The sequence below is a fragment of the Podarcis erhardii genome (assembly GCF_964252035.2).
Source record: "Podarcis erhardii genome assembly, chromosome: 14".
NCBI classification, from domain to species: Eukaryota; Metazoa; Chordata; class Lepidosauria; order Squamata; family Lacertidae; genus Podarcis; species Podarcis erhardii.
The window spans coordinates 16,017,992-16,040,196 of NC_138503.1; the positions used below are offsets into that span (position 1 = coordinate 16,017,992).

Here is a 22,205-nt window from a genome sequence, read left to right on the forward strand (position 1 = left end):
AGCTAAAGTGGTGCTTCAGGTTAAGAACGGACCTCCGGAATGAATTAAGTACTTAACCTGAGGTACCATTGTACTCTGCAAATGCTCTGGGAAGGGAGAAGTGGCCTCTCTCTCTCTCTGGCACCCTTAACAAACCACAGTTCCCATAATTCTTTCGGAGAAGCCATGGTTGCTGTTGTATAAGAGTGCTTTAAATATATGGTGCAAATGTGGCCTTTGAGGTTAAATGGCAAGGATCTGAGATGACTGACAATATTAGGGCTGATGATGCTCAGAATATGAATGTGGGAATTCTCCCTTAGGCTGAAAAAATTCACGGGCAGACATTTTGAATATGTGTAAGACTTGCTGTTGGGTATTAGTGAGCAAGGCATTTCTACATCTATGTTCTGAAGCAAGAGTGTGAGAGGACGAGCACGTATTTAAGTATAATAAATGGCTCGTTCATAAACAATCCAGTAATTGCTATATATGGTTCTTCCAATACGTTTTGGACGCATAAACATTTCATTTTTGTCTTGTGACTTAGGAACACTTCTGTGGAACCTCTGTTTCCAAAATAGTTTGAACACAGAAGTTCTTTTAACCTGCTTTGTGTTTCTACTTAAAAAAGAAAGAAAAAGAAAAGACTTATTTCTGATGATGCCAGCAATTTGCAAACTGGGTCATATCCAACTAAGTTTCAACTCAGAGTAGACCAATTCAAATTAACAGATCTAAGTTAGTCATAAGGGGACGTGGGTGGCGCTGTGGTCTAAACCACTGAGCCTAGGGCTTGCCGATCAGAAGGTTGGCGGTTCGAATCTCCACGACAGAGTGAGCTCCCGTTGCTTGGTCCCTGCTCCTGCCAACCTAGCAGTTCGAAAGCACGTGAAAATGCAAGTAGATAAATAGGTACCGCTCCAGTGGGAAGGTAAACGGCATTTCCGTGCGCTGCTCTGGTTCGCCAGAAGTGGCTTAGTCATGCTGGCCACATGACCCGGAAAAACTGTCTGCAGACAAACGTAGGCTCCCTTGGCCAGTAAAATGAGATGAGCGCCGCAACCCCAGAGTCGTTCACAACTAAACTTAACTGTCAGGGGTCCTTTACCTTTTTTTAAGTTAGTCGTGCCCCGTAATTTCAATGGATTTACTCTGAGTCAAACCTAGCTGGCTACCACCCCACCTCCTAACCACTTGTATCTTCCCGAAAGATCACACTGCAACATTGTCTCTTAACCAAACAATGCTAAAACCGTAGCCATGTTGGCCCATAAGATACAATCCAAAAGCAGGGCAACATCTTTATTATGCCAACCAAATTAGTGCACAGTTTGCAGAGGTAGCCATCCCTTGGCTAGGCTGGCTGAGTTGCAGGCAGCCCTGGCTCCTGTAAAAGTGGATTGGGCCTTCTTAAAGGGATACCTAATGTAGAGGCCATTCTTCCCAAGGCATCTCCTGCAGACCATCACACTTGGTTTTTAATGTTTTGTTTTTGCAGGGTAAGTCACTTTTGGTGGGGGGCAACAATAGTGTGGTGCAGTGGTTAGAGTGTCAAACTAGGACCAGGAAGGTCAGAATTTGGCTCCCCACTTGGCCAGGAGGCTCACCAGGTGACCTTGGGACAGTCACTGCCTCTCAGCCTAAGCTACCTCACCAGGTTGTTGCGGGCATTAAATGAGGAAGAGGAGACCCATGTGTGCCACCCGAAGCTCCTTTAAGAAAAATGTGGGAAATAAACATACACATAAAATCCTAACCAAATAATGGGGCTAGGAGGTGCTGCCCCACCAACCTCTGTCTACCCTCACCCAGTCCCCACCTGCCTGCCTTCTTAGTTACAACCAGCCCAGAGGGTGGCCCTGGATATCAGCCCCCCCCCACTTAGTCTCAGCGTTGCCCCTTGCAAAACCCAGCAGGTAGGAAGATGTGTACAAACCTAAATTATAGGTGGCCCTGCCTGTAATTGTCTCTGTCACCACCTACTGTTGGTCTTCCTGCCTTCTGCCCTACCCATCCCAATGGGCACCAGCCACCACTGCTCCCAGGCAAGCGTGCATAGAGTTGCAGTTTGCTGGGGTTTTTTATAAACATATGTATATATAAATATGAGTTAAGGGTAGCTTTGTTAAAAGTTCTGTGTGAATTAGGGATATTGCCAAGCCAGCAAAAAGAGAGAGAAAGCGAGAAAGCGAAGTATAGCACCCACGCCACATAGCATCTTCTGCCAACTGTGCAGAATGAGGGTGAAATTCCATCTAGGTAGCGATATCGCCGACCACTCAAGTGAAGCTCAAGCCGTTTAATGTCACCAGAGCCCTCAGATGGAATTACATCCCCCGCCGTCCCCCTCCTCCATATGCATCATGCTAAGAGGTTTCAAGCGTTGCCATTAGCTGTAACGTTGAGACAGGCTTTCTGAAATATCTAGTGCAAATTCTGAAAAGCCTTCCAAGATAAGCAGCTGCGCCATTCTGACACATGAGACGAATGTAGTTCAGCGGATTTTCCTCACATAAGCATTGTCAGACCCTCAACAGTCTAATGTACGCCCATAGATTTTAAACACTTGTAACTCCAGCCACTAAGTCTGCTTGAAGGAGATTTAAAGGCCATGATTCTCAAGGCAGATTTCCAAACAGCAGTCCTGGAAAAGTTGAAAAGGGGCACTGCAAAAAAGGGTACTGCAGGGTCAGTGATTTTTCTTCAGATTGCATTATACACACACACACACACACACACACACACACACACACACAGTTGACACCTTCAATCAAAAAGATTTAAAGGCACTGTGAATAAAACCATTCACACAACATATGAATGCAGTATTTAAAGCAACAAATAAGCTTAACAGCACATAGCATAAATGTATGGTAGAGCAAAATCATACAACTAAAGAGTGGAGTAAAGTAAAATTCCAGCTAAGGTTAAAGCACATTTAATGCACTTGGTCTTCTCCCAAATAAGTCTGAGAACTGTAGTTTGTTAAGGGTGCTGACCTCATGCAGCTACAGTTCCCAGTGCCCTGTAACAAACCACAATTCCCAGGATTATCCATGACTGTTAAAAGTGGTTTGAGAGTCCTTTAAATATACAGTGTGGATGTGATTAAAGAATCAGCCTAGCATCCTTTAACCAGTCTTTCTGGCCACAATTAATAGTTTTCTGTCCGAACCCAGATTCCTTCACAACAACCAAATAGCAATCCTAATAATCTAAGAACTGTGAGTTAACCTGACATGCCTGCCCACAATATCCCAGCTGGGTCATCTGTAATCTAAACGAGGGGGTGAAATATTTTGTGAACATTTCCTTCCTTGGTCCTGGATAAGTCTTACCCCACCTGGCTTACAAGACTAGTTTTGTAACGGTTTCCATTTAGGAGCTGCAAGGATGGGAAGCCTTAAGCCTAGGGGCTAAATGTGGCTCCCAGGCCTCTCTATACAGTGATACCTCGGGTTAAGAACTTAATTTGGTCCGGAGGTCCGTTCTTAACCTGAAATTGTTCTTAACCTGAGGTATCACTTTAGCTAATGGGGCCTCCCGCTGCCACTGTGCCACCACCGCGCAATTTCTGTTCTCATCCTGAAGCAAAGTTCTTAACCCGAGGTAATATTTCTGGGTTAGCGGAGTCTGTAACTTGAAGCATCTGTAACCCGAGGTACCACTGTATGGCCCTCTCCCCAAGCTACACCCTCTCATTCTCAGGACATACCCTATCGCGAGTCTTGCTTCACACCCTCTCTTATTGTTATTGCCTGGCTGGACTATGTCCCTGAACTCTTAATTTTTGACTGTTCCTTGCCTGGATGCAGGCAGGCTAGAGAGGGGTGTATATAGAAACTAGCCTATGGTACAAAGGTGAATTCATTCCTCCCTTCCCTTTTGGTATGTGGGAGCTGAAAACATTTCCCCACCCCTTGCTCTAAATCTCACCTACATGTACTGATGGTAATGGGCCAACTTTGATGATGTTAAGAGGGTAGCATAGCAGAGTTATGGATTATGCCCTTAGAGCGCACAGCCTTCCAGTTCCACAAGTCTATGAACTGTAAAGGGAGCATAGCCAGGACAACAAATTGCAAAACAACAGGGCAGACTATGCAGTTTTGGAGGACAGCAGCATAATTTTCAGGCTAATTAAATCACAGAATCATTTTGTTCTCCAAAATATTTTTCTCACATATCAACTTGTATGTTGTTCGGGTGTTTTGAATTCTCAGCCTCTTGTCACCATCTGTAACTCAAATCCCCATGTCTTAAAGAAATGGCAGGCATCTGTTGAAAATATTCGTCTCTTCTGTGGCATGGGAGGTTCATAATCCAAGCTTATCTAATAAAAACTGGGCTATATTTCAAAGCAACCAGGGAGAGATTGTCCTTATTAGAGTTGCTTCCCCCCCCCCAAAAAAAATAATAATCTGCAATGGACATCATCCTGCATGTGATGTTGTCCGTTTACAACAGATTGAAAAGTCAAATGATGCTTCAATGGGAATATCACCATGTTGTATCAAGTGAAGAGGTCATCTTTAGACTTTTATACAGTTTGCCAGCTTGCTTCATGACATTGGATCACTGGTAGTTGGTGGTAGTTTGACCAAACTGCGGGAGGCAGTGGAAGACAGGAGTGCCTGGTGGATGCACCTCAAACTGGGGTGCTGCGGCTGCTTTATTTCCTCACATAAAAATTGTCATTTAAGAATATATTATGAACAACTTAACACGTGTTTTATCAGTGGATGTCGAGGGGGAATCTTGGTGTGGACTGCAAGTTAATTCTGTTGCTTTGCTGGAGTGGAAACCAATGCTGCTTTAAAAACCGTATGGTTATTTGCTTGCTCAACCTGCATAGTTTGTAAATAAACCAATACCGCAACACTCAATTTTATATCTAGTCCTTTCTCTTCAGCTGAAAAATACAGCTGTTAGAATCATCACTTGAGGAGATAGGAAGCACAAAACAATACCTTTAATTTTCAAGAGGCATGCATGCGCAGGTGATTGTAAAATTCCAGACATCCTCCTGATTCCCTGCTTGCAAATGATGAGTATAGTCAGTTTATCAAAAGGCATTCTTTGGCACCTGCAGCCCATCAAAGCAAAACTCTGGTTTGGTTGTCATTCAGTTTGGCGGTGAAGATATGAATTATTTGAATCACGTGTCCTTACACAATTAGAAAGTCACAGTGAGCTCTCTTATTAATTTCTGCTACCATTTTTCAGATATGACAGCTCCTGTATCTTTCCACTAACATAAGAAGAGCTCTTCTAGATCAGGCCAAAAGTGCACCTAGTCCACTATCCTTTTTCTAAGAATGGCCAAATATATGGTTCTAGGGTGTCCACAAGAAGACACAAAGGCAACATCCTTCCCTTTGATTTTTTAGAAAACAAATCATATGAGAAAAGGTGGAAGGAACTAGGAATAATCAGCCCAAATAACAGAAGACTCAAGGGACGTTCATATTACTACTTATTCTACATCCACTGCTAGTTTTTGAAGCCAAATTCCCATTGAGTTAGCCACAATCCATATTGATCCAGCTGTTTCTTGACACATACTGCTGTTTGATGTGCTTTCCTCAAATCAGCTTCAATCCAGCTAGAAAACTAGATGCAGAGTACCTTGGTTTATGAACTTAATCCGTTCCAGAAATCCATTCTTAAACCAAAGCATTCTTAAACCAAGGCGTGCTTTCCCATAGCAGCGGGGGACTCAATTTACAAATGGAACACACTCAACAGGAAGCGGAACATGTTCTTATTCCAAGGCAAAGTTGACAAACCAAAACACCTACTTCCGGGTTTGCAGCGTTCTTAATCCAAGTTGTTCATAAACTAAGCTGCTCTTAAACCAAGGTACCACTGTAATGCAAATGTTTGAGACCACCATTGTGCACAGATGGCAGCTTCATGAATAGCAGTGTGTGTTTGTGTGTGTTGCAGGTGTGGGGAAACCAAAAAGGGCATTCACGTTTGGTGAAGACTTCCCTGTCCCTCTCTGATGTGAACAACACCGTCCCAATTCAGTTTGAAATACAGCGGGGGGAAATGACCTAACCATATTTGCTGGACTTAGGCTTGCAGCCCTTGGTTCAGGCTCACGGGCATCTGACATCTCAATTCCGGAAGGCTACGGCAGCTTGGCTTTGGGGATCTGCAATAAGTGCCAATGCCTCAATGGTCATGGCAAGTACCTTGTTGTCTCTTCAATGTAGGCTCCATTTAGCTGTCATGGTTCACAGCTGCTGCCAGATGAGGGATGGGGAACCCATGGCTTTCCATACATTGTTGGACCACAACTCCCACCTCCCACTGGCCGCTGTTTATATGAGCCTTGAAAAATGAAGACTTGAAATCAAGAGCAAAATCTGTTTTTCAGTCTTTATTTGCAGGGCTTGTACAAAGCACAGTTAGCTGAAATGACATGGCTTGCTGAAAATAATAAGTGATTAATTAAGTAAGGTCTGCTACCTGCTGAGTTTTGTCAATGAGCTTTCCATGCATATCCTTCCTCATTATTGTTGCAGTAACCTTATCAGACTCAGCCAGTACTAGATTTTTACACTTTAAGTATTTGTAGTCTGGCACACCATGTTACTTGCTACTTAACTGGCTTGCACATATCACACTGTATATATTTCACATGAAGCTTTTCACCCCAAATCAGTTTATACAACTGTGAACAAAAACAAGCCACAATGTTCCCTGACTGAATCAGCCTTTAGTGTACAAAGAAAACAGCATGATGCCACCTCATATGGCCACGTTGTATTTTTCCCATGCAAAAAAACCCCCAATGTATTCATTAAGATTAATAATTGAAATTTGCTTTAGGATAAGCTGCATTGATTTTTACCTCCTGGTAGGAGGCCAGCCTTCACCCAAGTCTTCAAATATGTTCATGTCCATCTGGCATGTCCCTGGCTCATCCTTCCTGTTGCTTTGACCATCTGTTTTAAAATCACTTCCAAAATACTGCATGACTCCCCCCACCCCAAAATAGGTTAGACAAATCTTTGGTATAATCTGAAAATATCCAAGAATGGCTCCAGGTTTGAGTATTCCCTTGGCAAAATGTCCTCTGGTGGGTCTCCCTAGCTGGTATATTTGGTTGTGGTGATAGCAGTGAGCAGCAGCAGAGCTCTGATAGAGTCAACTCCAGTGCCTCTGATCTATCGTCACCACTGTGGAAAATCTGAAAGATTTGCAAAATTAAGGAATGTTAGAAGGATGTTGGAATGAAGTAATGTGCTTTTAGCAGAAATGATATAAAGGATTAGGTAAAAATGGATTTGTTAATTGGTGAAAGACGAGAATGTAAAATTACAGTACTGTACATTAAGATAAATTAATAGGATAAAAACAAAGCTGGAAAGGATTTGCTGAAATATCTAATTGAACTAGAATACAAAAAAGGGAGGTGTGAGGAGGTCAAGGAAATAAGCAAAGGAAAGAAGGTTATGTAAAGGTTTGATCTGTGTTTTTTTTCTTTTTTTTTAATTGCTTACATTTTTTCTGTCTTTTCTTGTTTTTCTCTTTTTTGTTTTTTCTCTTTTCTCTTTGTAATCCTTAAAAGTTGAATAAATATTATTTTAAAAAAGAAAATCTGAAAGATGGCTCCAGCTACCCAGCACACACAAAACATGATTAGAATGGGGGCACATGCAACAGGAATATCAGCTTAGTTTAAAATAACTGTCCTGAAGCTCTACTGATTAGCCAAAGATGCAATCTATGGATGTACGTTATGCTCACATCTACAATATTTAACCAACCCTGATTTAAGAAAACAGAGTGTCTTATTGGGCTGTGCATACCCATATATTTAAAGCACATGACTTCCCCAAAGAGGCCTGGGAACTGTAGCTTCCCCTTCACAGAGGTACATTTCCCAGCACCCTTCCCCCTCTCTTTTGGGGAAGGCATGTGTTTTAAATGTATGCTGTGTACACAACCTGGGTGTGAATTACTGGTAAATTCCATCTCTGTAAGTTTTAGTCTGTGATAAATGCTTGGCGTCAGGGGGAGGTTTCCCCCCAAAAGCTCAACAATTAACTCCATCGACTTCAATGGGACTTACGCCAAAGTAAATGTGTAAACATTTGCAATCTAAATGTTACTTCCTAGGCTGCATACACTCTATACCTTTAAAGTACATCTGAGGCACATTTCTCCCCTCAAAAAATTATGGGTCCCATTGTTTATTAAACGTTGATGGGAACTGTAACTCTGTGAGGGGTAAACTACAGTGCCCGGGGTTCTTTGAGCAAAATAATGTGATTTTAAAGGTACAGTTTGTGTGCAGTCCTCTTAGTTTTCCTTGGCCAGAGAGAGGTGGCCCTATGTCTCATCTCTTCATACATGTGGGCGGTGTTCCTGGAGCTGCTATGCTCCTGATGATGTACACTCCTCTTAATAGTGGCATTTAAGTTTTAACTGTCTAATTTTTGTGTGCTGTTGCTGCTTTTATAATAAAGAAATAGAAATAAAGCTTTTGCTTCCAGGACATTTATTCGTGCCTGGTGTTGTTGGCCTTGTTGTTGCTGCTGCCATTCTTTGCAAAAAGGGGGGATTGCTAAATTTTCAGATTAAATGCACCCCACAATGCGCTACCATGATGTAACTTCTGCTTATCCAAATCCCAAAGCAAGAACCACTCACTCTGCTTTGTGAACTGCAGCCTGAGTCTTCCTGAGTCATAATAGGATTTTATTTACTCATATTTGAATCGGTAGCTCCTAAGCTATGTGTCAGCAGCAAGAGGAAGGGGGACATTCAAGAAAGAAAGAAAGAAAGAAAGAAAGAAAGAAAGAAAGAAAGAGTTTATGGTTTCTGTGGCCCTAAGGCACCCATTTACTGAAGAAGGTTACCCATTCTTCCTCTGCAATATCCACTCCTCTGGCCTTGCCTACTTCTAACCAACCTGTATTCGAAGCAAGTGTCTGTCACCTTTCTCTGTCACAACTAGATCATTCAGTCACTTGGGCTGTGGAACCACTGCAGCAAAGGGACATTACTGGTGCTGCAGTGGCACAGCAGCCAAGGGATGAGGAGGAGCTGTGGTTCAGTGATAAAGCACATGTTTTGCATGTAAACGGTCCCAGGTGCAGTTTCCAGCAACTCCAGACAGGGCTAGAAAAAGACTCCTGTCTGAAACTCTGGAGAGCTGCAGCTGGTCAGTGCATACAAACTGAGCAAGGCGATCTGATTCTGTATAAGGAAATTCCCCATGTTGGCCCTACCGTTAGACGAAGTGAGGCAGCTGCCTCAGGTAACTTATTAGACTGTCCTGAAACCACAGCACAATTTTAGTGGTTTAATTTACTTTTGTTGTTTCCCTTTTTTCAGCCAAGGAATGGAAAGAGGTGATGGTGAGATTTTCTGTCTCAGATGCAAGAAATAACTTGACTGTCTTGCAAGGGAGCATTTGTTGTTCTGCCTCAACCAGCAGAGACTCTCAAGTAGCGCTTTAAGAACAGGTAGGAGCAGGAGCAGCTCTACCATTAGGTACTGAGACAGCTGCTTCAGACAGCAGATGCTGGGGAGGCAGGGAGTGGCAGGGATGTGTTGGTGGGCAGAGGCTGTGCATCCCTTGACCTGCTCTGCAGACTAGTCTGCTAACCTCAGGTGTGGTAGAAGACTGTCTCATTACCAGAACTGAAGCAAAATTCAACCAGTAAGTTTATGTAAATAGAATTGGGTGGGGAGGCATAAATGTCCTGAAATTGACCCCCACCCAGCTGATGGGAGGATGTCCATTGCATCTCTGCATGAGTCACAGGGTTGGGACTTGCCATGACTTTTTTCAGATTCTAATTATAAATCCAACTATAAATCAGAACTAAAGTGTACTTCAGTTGCCAGAGGTTTGGAGAACGCTGCCTAATATTATGAAGTTGACCCAGTGATGTACCCAAGTACGAGAGGGCAAGCGTGTATCTGAGCAGAGCAATCCTATCTGTGAATTAGGCCTATCGGACAGGAAAAGAAATTCCTTTGCACACTGGTGAGAAATAATATGTTGCAATGTAACTGAGATCTCTCTGCACCAGTAGAGGCTAAAGCCAGGGAAAGGCAGGGTGAGTGGTAATGGAATATGTAGCACTGAGGAGGGAAGAATGGAATTTGTAGAACCTTCTCCCCATGGAGGCTTGCCTGACACCTTCATTTCATATCTTTAGGCACCTGCCAAAAAACGTTCCTTTTTTCTCATGCCTTTAATCATGTTCTCATGTTTAATCATGATTGATTAAACAATCTATTACCTTTTCATAGAATCACAGAATTGTAGAGTTGGAAGGGACCCTGAGGGCGATCTAGTCCAAACTCCGGTGTGTCTGTGGGGGCGGGCAGTATGGTTTTATTTTGTTACTAAGTTGTGTATTTTATGCTGTTGTACTGTAAACCACCCTGTGATCATCAGATGAAGGGTGGCATATGAATTTAATAAATAATGATAACAATAAGAGTGAAATTTAGTTGGAATCTTATGCTTGTATCGGTCCCAAGGTGCAGCAATAAAATATTCTGGAAGCATTCACCACCAACCTCCCTGCTCCATTTCAGAAAATGTCTTCTCTTCAATATAAAAACAACTTTTTTCCTTTTTTGTTACACAGGCAGTTAACATTTAAAGGTCACTGTTAAGAGAAATGCTCTCCTAGCAAGCATTATATTGGAAACTCAAGTCTTATCAGGGCCTTTGGGATTGTACTCTGTGCTCTAAAGGTGCCTATTTTAAAAGCCGTGCTAATGCACACACACCCGATCACGAAAGGCAATGTTGATTTAGCAGCTCTGTTGATTCCAGTGGGAACTTACTTGGAAGTAGCCTAGAATATTTAGGATTGCTGTCTAAAACCAAAGCTTTTTCTGAACCAAAACTAACCTCTGGCCATTACACCTGTGGCAGCAGCTGGTCGGTGGTGGTGGACCCTCACCAGGCAGGCCTGCAGCAAACTACATATATTCCAATATTTATTTGTTGGTTAGGTGCAGACTGGCCCTTCGCCTCAGGCAGCAGCAACACTCTTGCATCCTGGTATTTATTAACCGAACAGGTGGCAGATCCTTGACTGGAGCTGACTGGGGGGGGGGGCACCCATCCTTCATCGACAACGTTGCATTTCAATTTCATATTTGGGTGTAGCGGTGGCATCTCAATTTTGCCTCGGGCAGCCATTGGCAATAATTGATTTCTCTCCCCACTGCCTCTGGCAGCAGGGAAAAGTGCACAGTTAAACTATGGAACTCGCTTCCGCAGGACAGCCACCAACATGGATGGCTTTCAAGTCTGGCAGTTGTCTTTGCGCCACAGTTAGCATTATTTCATGTATGAGAGAGCGTGCAATGAGGACTTGGTGCATAAAATATGAATATGAAGGTGGATAGCTCAGTTGGTTAGAGCGCAGTGCTGATAATGCCAAAATTGCTGGTTCGATCCCTGCATGGGGGAGCTGCCTATTCCTGCATTGCAGGGGGTTGGACTGGATGACCCTCTGGATTCCTTCCAGCTCTGCATTTCTCTGATCCTTCGTGTCGTCTAAAAAGTGGGGGACTGACGGACAGACTTGCAGCTGGTGGTCAACTTCAACCTTGGAGGAATGGCTCCATAATAGTATTATTATTATTATTATTATTATTAATCCGATTTGTACCCCACCATTTACCCAACGTATTATATATTATATATTATATATTTATTATATATTATATATTATTATATAATGTTGGATAAAGGGTGGTGTGTGTGTGTGTGTGTGTGTGTGTGTGTGTGTGTGTGTGTATTTGCTGTTTTTCCGTGCTAAACCCTTGCCCTGAGTCGAGATTATTTCCCTCCCCGTCCCCTCAGCCAACAAGGTCGGTGTTTCACTGTGTGGGGCGGCGGCGGGCGCACTTTTAGGGGGCGGAGCAAACCCCACCCCCTCGGCCGCCGCCGCCTTAACTCGAGAGATTTCCCTCGTTGACAAAGCTGTGTATTTTATTTGGCTGTTCATGGGTGCGAGTCCGCGAAGGGACACGAATCGACCCGAGACCAGCGCGAAGGCTCAGCCCCTGAGGAGACTGAGAAGCGACGAGTCCCGCCTTTTCGATTTACCTCAGGCCGAGCAAGCCACGCCCACCGGCGGCGAGGCCAGCTGGGGGGCGGGGCAAGGGGCGGAACCGGAAGCTGGAGGCCGCCGGCGCGCGGAAGAAGAAACAGGATCTCCTCCTGCTGCAGCCTCAGGTGAGGGGCTGTGGGTTCTCCTTCTCCTCAGGGTCGGGCTGAGTGCGGCTCATCCCCTTTTCGGGGGTTGGGACGGGGCTGTGTGCTCCTCAAGGTTTCCTTTGAGCCCATATATTGCCACAGCGGGGCCAGCCCCTCAGCCGTGGGAAGGGGGACGAGAGCGCCTCTGGGCATGTCGAAAGGGCCTGTGCCTCACGGGCACGCGGTACCTTGCGGAGGGAGGGGGCGGGCGGGTAGAGATGGGGGGGGGACGAGGGGCTCTAGGAGGGGCGTCGCCATCCCTTCTCTCTGCTTACCCCGCCCCCCAAACACCCACACTGTGTCTCAGGACCTTGGAGGTTTTTGAGCTGAGGTTCGACGGCCACCTGATGTGTATGATTTAGCTGAGAATCCTGCATTGCTAGGTGTTCCTAGGGGGTCCCTTCCAACTGTACAGTGGTACCTCGGGATACAGACGCTTCAGATTACAGACGCTTCAGGTTACAGACTCCGCTAACCCAGAAATAGTGCTTCGGGTTAAGAACTTTGCTTCAGGATGAGAACAGAAATCGCGTGGCGGCAGCAGCAGCAGCAGCAGCAGCAGCAGGAGGCCCCATTAGCTAAAGTGCTGCTTCAGGTTAAGAACAGTTTCAGGTTAAGAACAGACCTCCAGAACGAATAAAGTACTTAACCTGAGGTACCACTGTACATGTTTTACGGTTCTGTGATCACAACAAAAGCGTCCTATATTGTATCAGACCATTTGGCCTCCCTAGGCCTGTGTTTTTTGACTCCTAGCTGTACTCTATAAGCCTTAAGCATCTTAGGTCTCAGAATCAAGGCAAAGTCAAAGAGATTAAATTCTGACTTCAAAACTCAGTACAGTGGTACATCGGGTTAAGAACTTAATTCGTTCTGGAGGTCTGTTCTTAACCTGAAACTGTTCTTAATCTGAGTTACCACTTTAACTAATGGGGCCTCCCACTGCCGCCACACAATTTCTGTTCTCATCCTGAAGCAAAGTTCTTAACCTGAGGTTCTGTTTCTGGGTTAACAGAGTCTGTAACCTGAAGCATCTGTAACGCGAGGTACCACTGTACTGTTGTTATTTTTTACTTTTATATCCCAACTTTTTCCCCAGTGAGCTCGGGGTGCAGGTGTACATGGTTCTCTCTCTCATTTAACCCCCACAGCAACCCTGCGAGGTAGGTTGTTCTCCCACACAGTTCCATGGTTTAGTGCTCAGCCATCTCAGAAGCAGGTGGCTGAGCACTATGGTAATTATGGAGGAGTCTTGGAAGAGAGGGCTGTCGAAGGCTACTAGCCATGATAGCTATGCTCTGCTGCTAGCTAGAGGCACAAATGCATCTGAATACCAGTTTTTGGAAACCACCAGAGAGGAGTGTGCTATTGTACCCAAATTCTTCTTGCTGGTTTCTCACAGGCATCTGGTTGTTCACTTTAAAAACAAGATGCTGGAGTAGATGGGCCATTGGCCTGATCCAGCAGGCTCTCAGTATTTGTTTAGTATATTTGTATCTTACTTCTTGACTCAATTTTCCAAAGCAGCTAACATCATTGAACACTGTTCAAGTGTTCCAAAAGAACACTGTTGGAACAGAATGTGAGACTTGATAGACTTTTGACCTGATGCAGCAGTTTTCTTTTTCTGTTATTATATTCACTCTCATTCACATCCACCATTGTTGAAGAAAAGTGAGTATGGATCTCTCCCTCCCTCCCTCTTCCCATCCCACTTTTGACTCATCTTTATTTATTTGAGTTGAAGCAGGTTTTCTGATCCATCTGAGTTAAGTGCAACTGCAGAACCGTATATTGCAGTTCACTGTTCAGATCAATTAAGGCAGAGATGTGTAGTAAAAGATTAGAATCCACATGTTATCTACAATCATGCATTGAGAAGATGGTGAAAAGGCCACTTTCTTCCCACGCATTTAACAGTTCTGACAATACCTCGAGAAGATTAAAGCACGTTGGGGCAACTAATCCCAGTAATGAGGGGAATGTACTCTGAATATATTTAGAGTCATTTTCCGGGAAACAGTTGGGATCTTTCATTAGGTGGAGGATGAAAAAAATCACATATGTACTGAAGCAACCTGCACCATGTGCCTGCATAATACAGAACCCACAGAATACAAATGCCCAGTTAACAAAATGTATAGGGATAGTATTCCCCATTGTATAATTACTTTGAGTATGTGTGTTGGAGGGGGGCACTAAGAATCTTAATCCAAATTACGGAGAGACTGACAAATTAACTATTTGTGATAATAGCTATATAAAGGATAAATAGACTTATTGGGTAGCAGTTGACTACTCAGAGTAGACCAATGGCCCATGACAAAACCCCACTAATTTCAATAGCTCTAATTTGTGTAAAAATTTAGTTGAATACCATCCATTGTTTGAAACAGAAAATTTAAGCTTTATGTTATATTTTTCATTCTGTTCTGTAATCCACTTTGTTGACAGTTTCAACCCAATGATATACACAAGTATTTGGTTTCCAAAGGTGGTCAAAATATTTTTTCCCCCCATATTTGCAGAGATTATAGAATGGCTTCCACAATTGACATCCTTCAGAATTATAATAACCTGTTTGCTCATCGATATACTTCTGAAGACGAGGAGTATCAGAAATATGTTCAACGCCCTGCAGACCCACCTCCCATCGTGGAAGACTGGGCAAACAGGTCTGTTGAAAACATTCCCTTACCAACACTTTGCGTTTTTGGTGGTTGTAGGAGTATGCTATGCAATAAGGAAGCACCATAAACGAAAAGCAAAATGGCAAAAACCTAAATATAATTAGGCCATTAATGTATTCGTTTAATTTTAATCCTGTGTCTACAGTACTTTGGTGTCTCTCTTTTAAATGCAGACGTATTAATGATTAAGAACAAAACACGCAAGTCACCGGCAAAGCAACACACAACCTATTCAAATCTGTAGAAGAGGGCTTTGAGATATTAGCACAGTGAGAAACCGTACAAGTTTTCTGCCCAGTTTGTGTTCTGTCCAGTGCTAATGCTACTCAGAGTAGACCCATTTAAATCAATAGACTAAAGGAGCCTTGAGTCACTTCCACAACATACATTTAAAGTACTCTTATACTGTAGCACTTTAACTGTCATGGCTTCCCCCAAGGAATCCTGGGTTGTTCAGGGTGCTGGGAATTGTAGCTCTGTGAGGTGTCTCCTAATCACTCTCAGAGGCAAATTAGTGGTCCACGTTGTATATCTCCCTGCTCGATTACTGTTATAGCCTGTAACAAACCAGCCAGCGGAGCTATAGGCCTCCTAAGTGTTCCCCTGGTTAACATCAACAGAGTGTGTGTTTCTTGTGATGGGAGGGACGTATCTTCTCAAAAGAGTTTAATGCACTGTGGATTCAATCTGTTTAACACAACCTCTTTGATTTCACATAATCTTTCTAACACAGGGAAATATTGAGTATTCTAATAGCTATCTTGAGAATACATGCATTTCCTGTTTTATTTAGAAATGGCTTGCTTAAAAAAAAGATCTCCCAGGAGGTTGAATGATGATAAATAAATAAATATGCATATATACTTGAGGCGTAAATGCTTCATTTTTAGTTGTTCCAGAAATTACCTAGATATGATAACATTCCCTGGAGTTTGGAATAACTTCGGGTTCCATGATGGAAGAAATGCAGGATATAAATGTGAGGAAATTAAATAAATCACCAAACCTCAAGATCATACAGAGAAAACCTGAACAATGTGTGAACTAAATCAAGTTTAATGCAGGATATCCAGGAGTGATTAGTAGCTTGCCAGTGGTTTAATAAACCTTCCAAGAGAGAGATGGAACTGTTCACCCTGGAAAGTGATGCCTTTCTGAAATCATGTTCGGTCATCGTGAGCACTGTTGTCTTGTCTTCAGTCATAGGGAGGTTGCCAAGCATCAGACAGGCCACAGTATGTAGTTGATGAGCTATATTCAACTTGATAGGCCAAAGGTTGAGTAGCTTTGATTCAGAGTTTGTCAGTGTCTGATTTTCTACAAATAGCTTATATACGTGACTCGCCCACAATTGTGGAAATTCTTGTATGTATTGCTGAAAGCTGCAGATGGTTAAGTGCATGACATTGTGATTACTGCCTCGATCATAAGAAAAGTTTGAATTTGATATCCCACTTTATCTACCCTAAGGAGTCTCAAAGCAGCTAACATTCTCCTTTCCGTTCCTCCCCCACAACAAACACTCTGTGAGGTGAGTGGGGCTGAGAGACTTCAGAGAAGTGTGACTAGCCCAAGGTCACCCAGCAGCTGCATGTGGAGGAGTGGAGACGCGAACCCGGTTCCCCAGATCACGAGTCCACTGCTCTTAACCACTACACCACACTGGCTCTCAAAGAAGAGCTGCTCTCAGTGTACCCTTGATGTATGAAACAAATCTCACTGGCAAATCCAGTTTGTAAACTACTTTAATCCACAAACTTCCACAGATAATGTAATTTAGGAGAGCCTTTTTTTAAAAAACTTCCAGAGAACCCACCGTGCCTTCTGTATCTGAGATACTTCAGAATTATGAAAAGATGTTTGCAAATCGATTTTCTTCAGAAGATGAAGAATATCAGAAATACGTCCAGCGTACTGCAGATCTACCTCCTCTAGTAGAGGACTGGAGAAATAGATCAGGTGGCAACCAGCGATACAGAGACAGGTATTTCTCTTATTTATTGGCTCTATATAAATGTTAACCTCTCCACTGATGCTCTCAGCAGCCACTGTTTTTACTGTAAGAAGAGAATGACATCTAGCCTCCAATGCAAAACGCAAAAGAGCAAGTTGGGGAAGGACAAAAGGAGAAATTGTGTGAACAGCTACCCATCAAATATGGTGGAGAGATAAAATTCAGTTCATGTCCCAGAGTGGCTGGGACAACCCAGTCAGATGGGTGGCATAACAATAACAACAACAACAATAATAATACCACCTCCCAGGTCCCTCAAAGGAAGTGTGATTGGGCACTACCACAATAACAACTCAATTGGTAATATTTATCCTTTTACATGAGCGTGGCTTTGGATTTTTACAGTGATTTGATTGCTATGAGGAGAGGTCATTTCACCACATCATCGGGCATGTTGGCTAAGAGGCCAGATTCATGTTATAAGTTGTTCAATACTTTTTTGAGCCACTGTTGGGTAGAAACAAGTTTAGGTTTTAGTATATGCTTTAATTTGTCACGCAATCTTTTTGACCACATATACAGACAGATTATTTTAATGTGTTTTTGTGCTAAAGCGTTTATGTTTTTCCCTTCCTAAAATTTGAGTAGTAGCTGTTGCCATGGGGCTGTACTCAATGCTAGTCCTACTCAGAGTAGACATGTTGAAGTTAGTCAGCATTACTATCTTAGGTTCCTTATTTTCAAGGGCTCTGCTTTTGAGAAGGACTAGCACTGAGTGTGTGGAATTCAGTGTCACACTCTTCCAATAATCCTTCTGTATAAGCATGCCGGGTTGCGAGATGCAATAATGCCCCTTCTCCCCCACTCCATGGGTTTTTCTAGAGATTCTCCTGACTCCCTCCCCTTGCTGAGCTAATGGTTAGGTGAACCCCACCCCTTGTTTTTACTTTTGCCCAGCATACTTTTACTGTAAGGCAATTATGCTGGTGATGGGCCCGGATCCTACTTTATAATCTCTGTAAAACAAGACGGTTACCTTTTGGTTGGCAACTGAGGACCATATAGTAAAAAGGTAAAGGACCCCTGGACAGCTAAGTCCAGTCAAAGGCGACTGTGGGATTGTGGCGCTCATCTCACTTTCAGGCCAAGGGAGCTGGTGTTTGTCCACAGACAGCTTTCTGGGTCATGTCGCCAGCAGGACTAAATTGCTTCTTGCGCAATGGAACACCGTGACGGAAATCAGAGCGCATGGAGATGCATTTACTTTCCTGCCTTTGATTGGACTTAACCATCCAGGGGTCCTTTACCTTACGTGGATCATATAGTATCCCTGATGGAGCCATCAGTTGCTGATGCTTTGGGTTAATTTTCTTTCTCTCTCCCCTCTCCCTTTTGCCAAGCCAGTAGCCACAGGGGTGGGGAATCTAGGCACTCTGCTTAAGCAACAGTGCCAAGGGTTTTGAATTCTGTGTGGAGCTGAATCAAAGTGCTGCTTATGCCAAAAAGGAATGAACTGAAACTCTTGAAACAGATTGCCCTTGGGACCAGCTGCTTCCTTGGGCATGAAGTGATTCCCCCCCCCCCCCCATGGCAAAGAAAAGAGATCCAGGCTTCACCTCGTCAGCCAAATAGCCTTTCTTCTGTGACATAATTATTAGCAGAAAAACGACTTTGCCAATCAGCAGGCTAAATATTTATATTTATTTTGGCCTTTTATTTTATAACATAAAATAAAATTCATTTGCATTCTTAGATAACATATCTCGCTGTGCGTGGTCTGATCTACGTTTCTTATGATTCTTTGTGACAAATGTATACTTCAGCCCCACTACGAGACACTTGGGATTTTCTACCTACTGAAAATATTCTGAGTCATATACTCCAGGCTGTACATACTGTGCTTCCTTAGTTTTAACTTAATCTTGGCTGCTGACACTAGGGAAACAAGAAAGGACATTGTGCATTAGATTTACTTGGTGCTTCTTGTGCTGCATTTCATAGTACTTGGGCCATGCGAGTGAGACGGTTTAGCTGTTGCTTGGATGTAACATTCTGAAATAAGAAACTTGAGCCTAGTGCTGTAGTCAAGTCCTACTCATAGTAGATCCGTTAGCATGAATGGACATGACCATTGTAAATCTAATACTTTCACTGGGTCTACTATGTAAGCCAAAAACTGGGTCTACTCTGTAAGCCTATTATTATTATTATTATTATTATTATTATTATTATTTATTGCTTACACCCCACCCCTCTGGCTGGGCCTCCCCAGCCACTCCAGCAGAATATTCCAACAGAATATTAAAAACACAATAAACATCAAACATTAAAAACTTCCCTAAATACAAAATCTGCAAATCAGGTAGAGTGCAAATATGCACATTTGAGAAATGAGAAAACTGGTTCTTTGTTTACAAGGAAAAGCCTCTTTTAACTCTGTGCATCTGGCAGAAGGCAATGATTCAGATTAGATATTAAATCTAACATGCTTGTGTCCAGATTTTTAAAAAAATAATTACCCAAGTGCTTCTGTAAGAGAAACCTAAGTCTTTATACTTCAATTTTCAAATTGGATTTTTTTTTAAAAAAATGGCTATATCCAATGTTCTCTGTTCACTTAACACAAATACAAGTTTAAATATTATGCAACAGAGGAATCCAGTGCAGTAGTTGCACTAACAGAAACCTGCTGTGCAACAGATTGCTGGTAACTTTGTCGCGCAAAAAGATTGAGCAATCTTCTTACGCATTCTCCTGTGCAACAACTTCCTGCTGGCAGACAACATCTTGCCAGCAGAATATGTATTGTGCTAACTGACTTGAACATACCGCCATGTTGGATACAACCCAATATATTTTATCCACCCTACTGAGACAGTGTATGTCGATGCAATTTGAAAATAAATATTGTTAAAATGCATACCATTTGCTTCCTTCTACAGATTCAGAGACAGCAGACAATTCAGAGGCAGAGGGGACAGATACGACCGGCAAGGAGGCTATAGATACGGTCAATGGCAAGAGAGAAGCTGGGGAAATAACTATCAGCAGCACAGACAAGGACAGTCTTCCTACTCCTATCACGGGCGACCGTCCCACTATGGCTATAGTTCTTATTCCCAGGGGTCACAGTATGGCCATTACTAGTATTGTCTCCATCCAGTCAGACATTGCTTTATTCCGTTTTACATTTTTTTTAAGGAAAAGTGGTAGTGTTGGTGCTTTAAAACAAATCTTGTTGATGTATTTTGGCAGTACTCACTTAACAAAGGAACTAGAGATAGGCTTGATGAATGAGCCATTTGCCTGTGCATGTAGCCCTTTCTGTTCCTTCGTGTGAGCTGCAATTAAAACAGTAAGTCTAACCATAGTCACCCAAACTGGGGAAATGCAGTTACCACCTTCAAGACAATAAAAGACCTTAAACCGCAATATGAAGCTGGTTTAAGAACCTCGCTAGCTCCAAAGCTGGTAACCGTCATTTCCTGGTTCAGATGAAATAGGAAGCAGTTGGTTAATTAGAAAGTTTCTGGTTTAATTGCGGCTTCAGTGAAGGAGCTGAATGCGTGGGCAAAACCTTATTCACATCTCCGCTTATTAAGTCAAGATACCATCATGCCAATATGGCCACCGTGAAACTGATGTACAAATGCTAAAGGGTGAACTTGTTACCTTACATTCCCTTTCCCCTTCAACGTATTGCCTGTACAAATATGTAATAATTTGGGGGTAAGGAGGGATTGCTTTGCATCAGAAGAATTTGGCAGCGACCCTCAGCAAAAAAGGCTGTTCTTCCAGAAATTCTGACTCATACTATTTCATTGCGAATGGGTAGAAAAACAATTAAGATTCGCAATGCATCATGGCAGAGGAATGTGCAGGTTGCAGGGAATGGGGCTGGCTGTTGATAATAAGCAGGTTTAGCAGTTTTCATTTTGATTACTCTGAAACTTTTTTTTTAGCCCCTTTAGCGTCGTTGGTTTAATTTTCTTTTTAACTCACTAATAACTGATGAGCAAAGATGTCAAAATAAGCAGGAAATGTAAAAGATGCAGTACTTGGGTTTGCTTGCTTTTTAGAAACTCCCCCACAAGATTCATCATGATTAAATGGTGTCCTCTTGAATATGTTTTTCCTGCCATTCATCTGATCATTTTTCACGTTAAATTGACTGTTGTGATTGTACACTATGGAATAAAATCCAGTGGCTTAATGAAAATTCTGGACGTGCATGTGAATGTCTCGTTTCAAGGGAAGGAGAGCACCTAGGGCAGATGTGGGAAACCTCTGGAGCTCCTGATGTTGCCAAACTACAGCTCCTATAGCCATTGGTCATGCTAGCTGGGGGCTGAGGGGAGTTGTAGAGCAGCAACCTATGGAGAACCAAGCACAGGAAACTATGAGGATTTATTGCATTTATATCCCACCTTTCCATTCAGGGAATTCAAAGTGGCCTACATAGTTCTCCCCCTCATTTACTCTCCACAACTACTCTGTGAGGTAGGTTAGGCTCAGAGGCAGCGACTGGCCCAAGGTCATTTATTTTAAATATATATAATTATCAATGCAGAATTACAACATAAAATACAAATAAAATGAAACAATCAGAAAACCAATACAAAAAAGGAGTAAAAGAAAAACAACAACTATAACAAAACATAACCAGTTACAGATAGGTAGCCGTGTTGGTCTGCCATAGTCAAAACAAAAAATTCCTTCCAGTAGCACCTTAAAGACCAACTAAGTTAGTTCTAGGTATGAGCTTTCGTGTGCATGCACACTTCTTCAGAAGAAGTGTGCATGCACACGAAAGCTAAAACATAACCAAACACATATACATACATTTTGACTTCCTTCCATCCTTTAGCGACTTCCAATTTTTCTTTTTCGTTGTGTTGATACACACAAACACACACATTTATTACTTCCGGTTTTATGCCTTTATTTCCTTTCCTCAAGCCTACAAACTTCATTCCTCACATCTCGATATATTTATTCCAGAAAAATGTTTATTCATATACTCTTTGACACAGTGGCCCAAGGTCAGATATGTGACTCATGCACCAAGGCTTCTCTCAAGAATATGAGAAATCCACAAGAAAGTCTAGAACATCCCTTTGAGGAGAGGACACGTGTACCTTCTTATGCGGATAACAACTTCCAGAGTAGCAGCTTTATTGCAGAGCCTTGTGGTACCTGAAAGCCTAACAGATTTATTGTGCCAATACCTTTTTCCATCCAGGAAGACTTATGCCACAACAGAAAATTTAAGGTTTCACAAGATTATGTTTATTTATTTATTTTAGAACAGCTTGTTTCTGTTTGA

At 42.7% G+C, this 22,205-nt stretch overlaps 1 protein-coding gene across 1 annotated transcript; it reads left to right on the forward strand.

The window, feature by feature from the left end:
- The first annotated feature begins 12,089 nt into the window (after positions 1 to 12,089).
- On the forward strand, positions 12,090 to 21,098 carry RAMAC (RNA guanine-7 methyltransferase activating subunit). Its single transcript, XM_081838551.1, has 4 exons — positions 12,090 to 12,214; positions 14,764 to 14,910; positions 16,733 to 16,909; positions 19,822 to 21,098. Exons 2-4 carry the CDS (start codon positions 14,774 to 14,776, stop codon positions 20,024 to 20,026), a joined length of 519 nt encoding a protein of 172 aa, XP_081694677.1. The 5' UTR covers positions 12,090 to 12,214; positions 14,764 to 14,773; the 3' UTR covers positions 20,027 to 21,098.
- Positions 21,099 to 22,205: the final 1,107 nt, after the last annotated feature.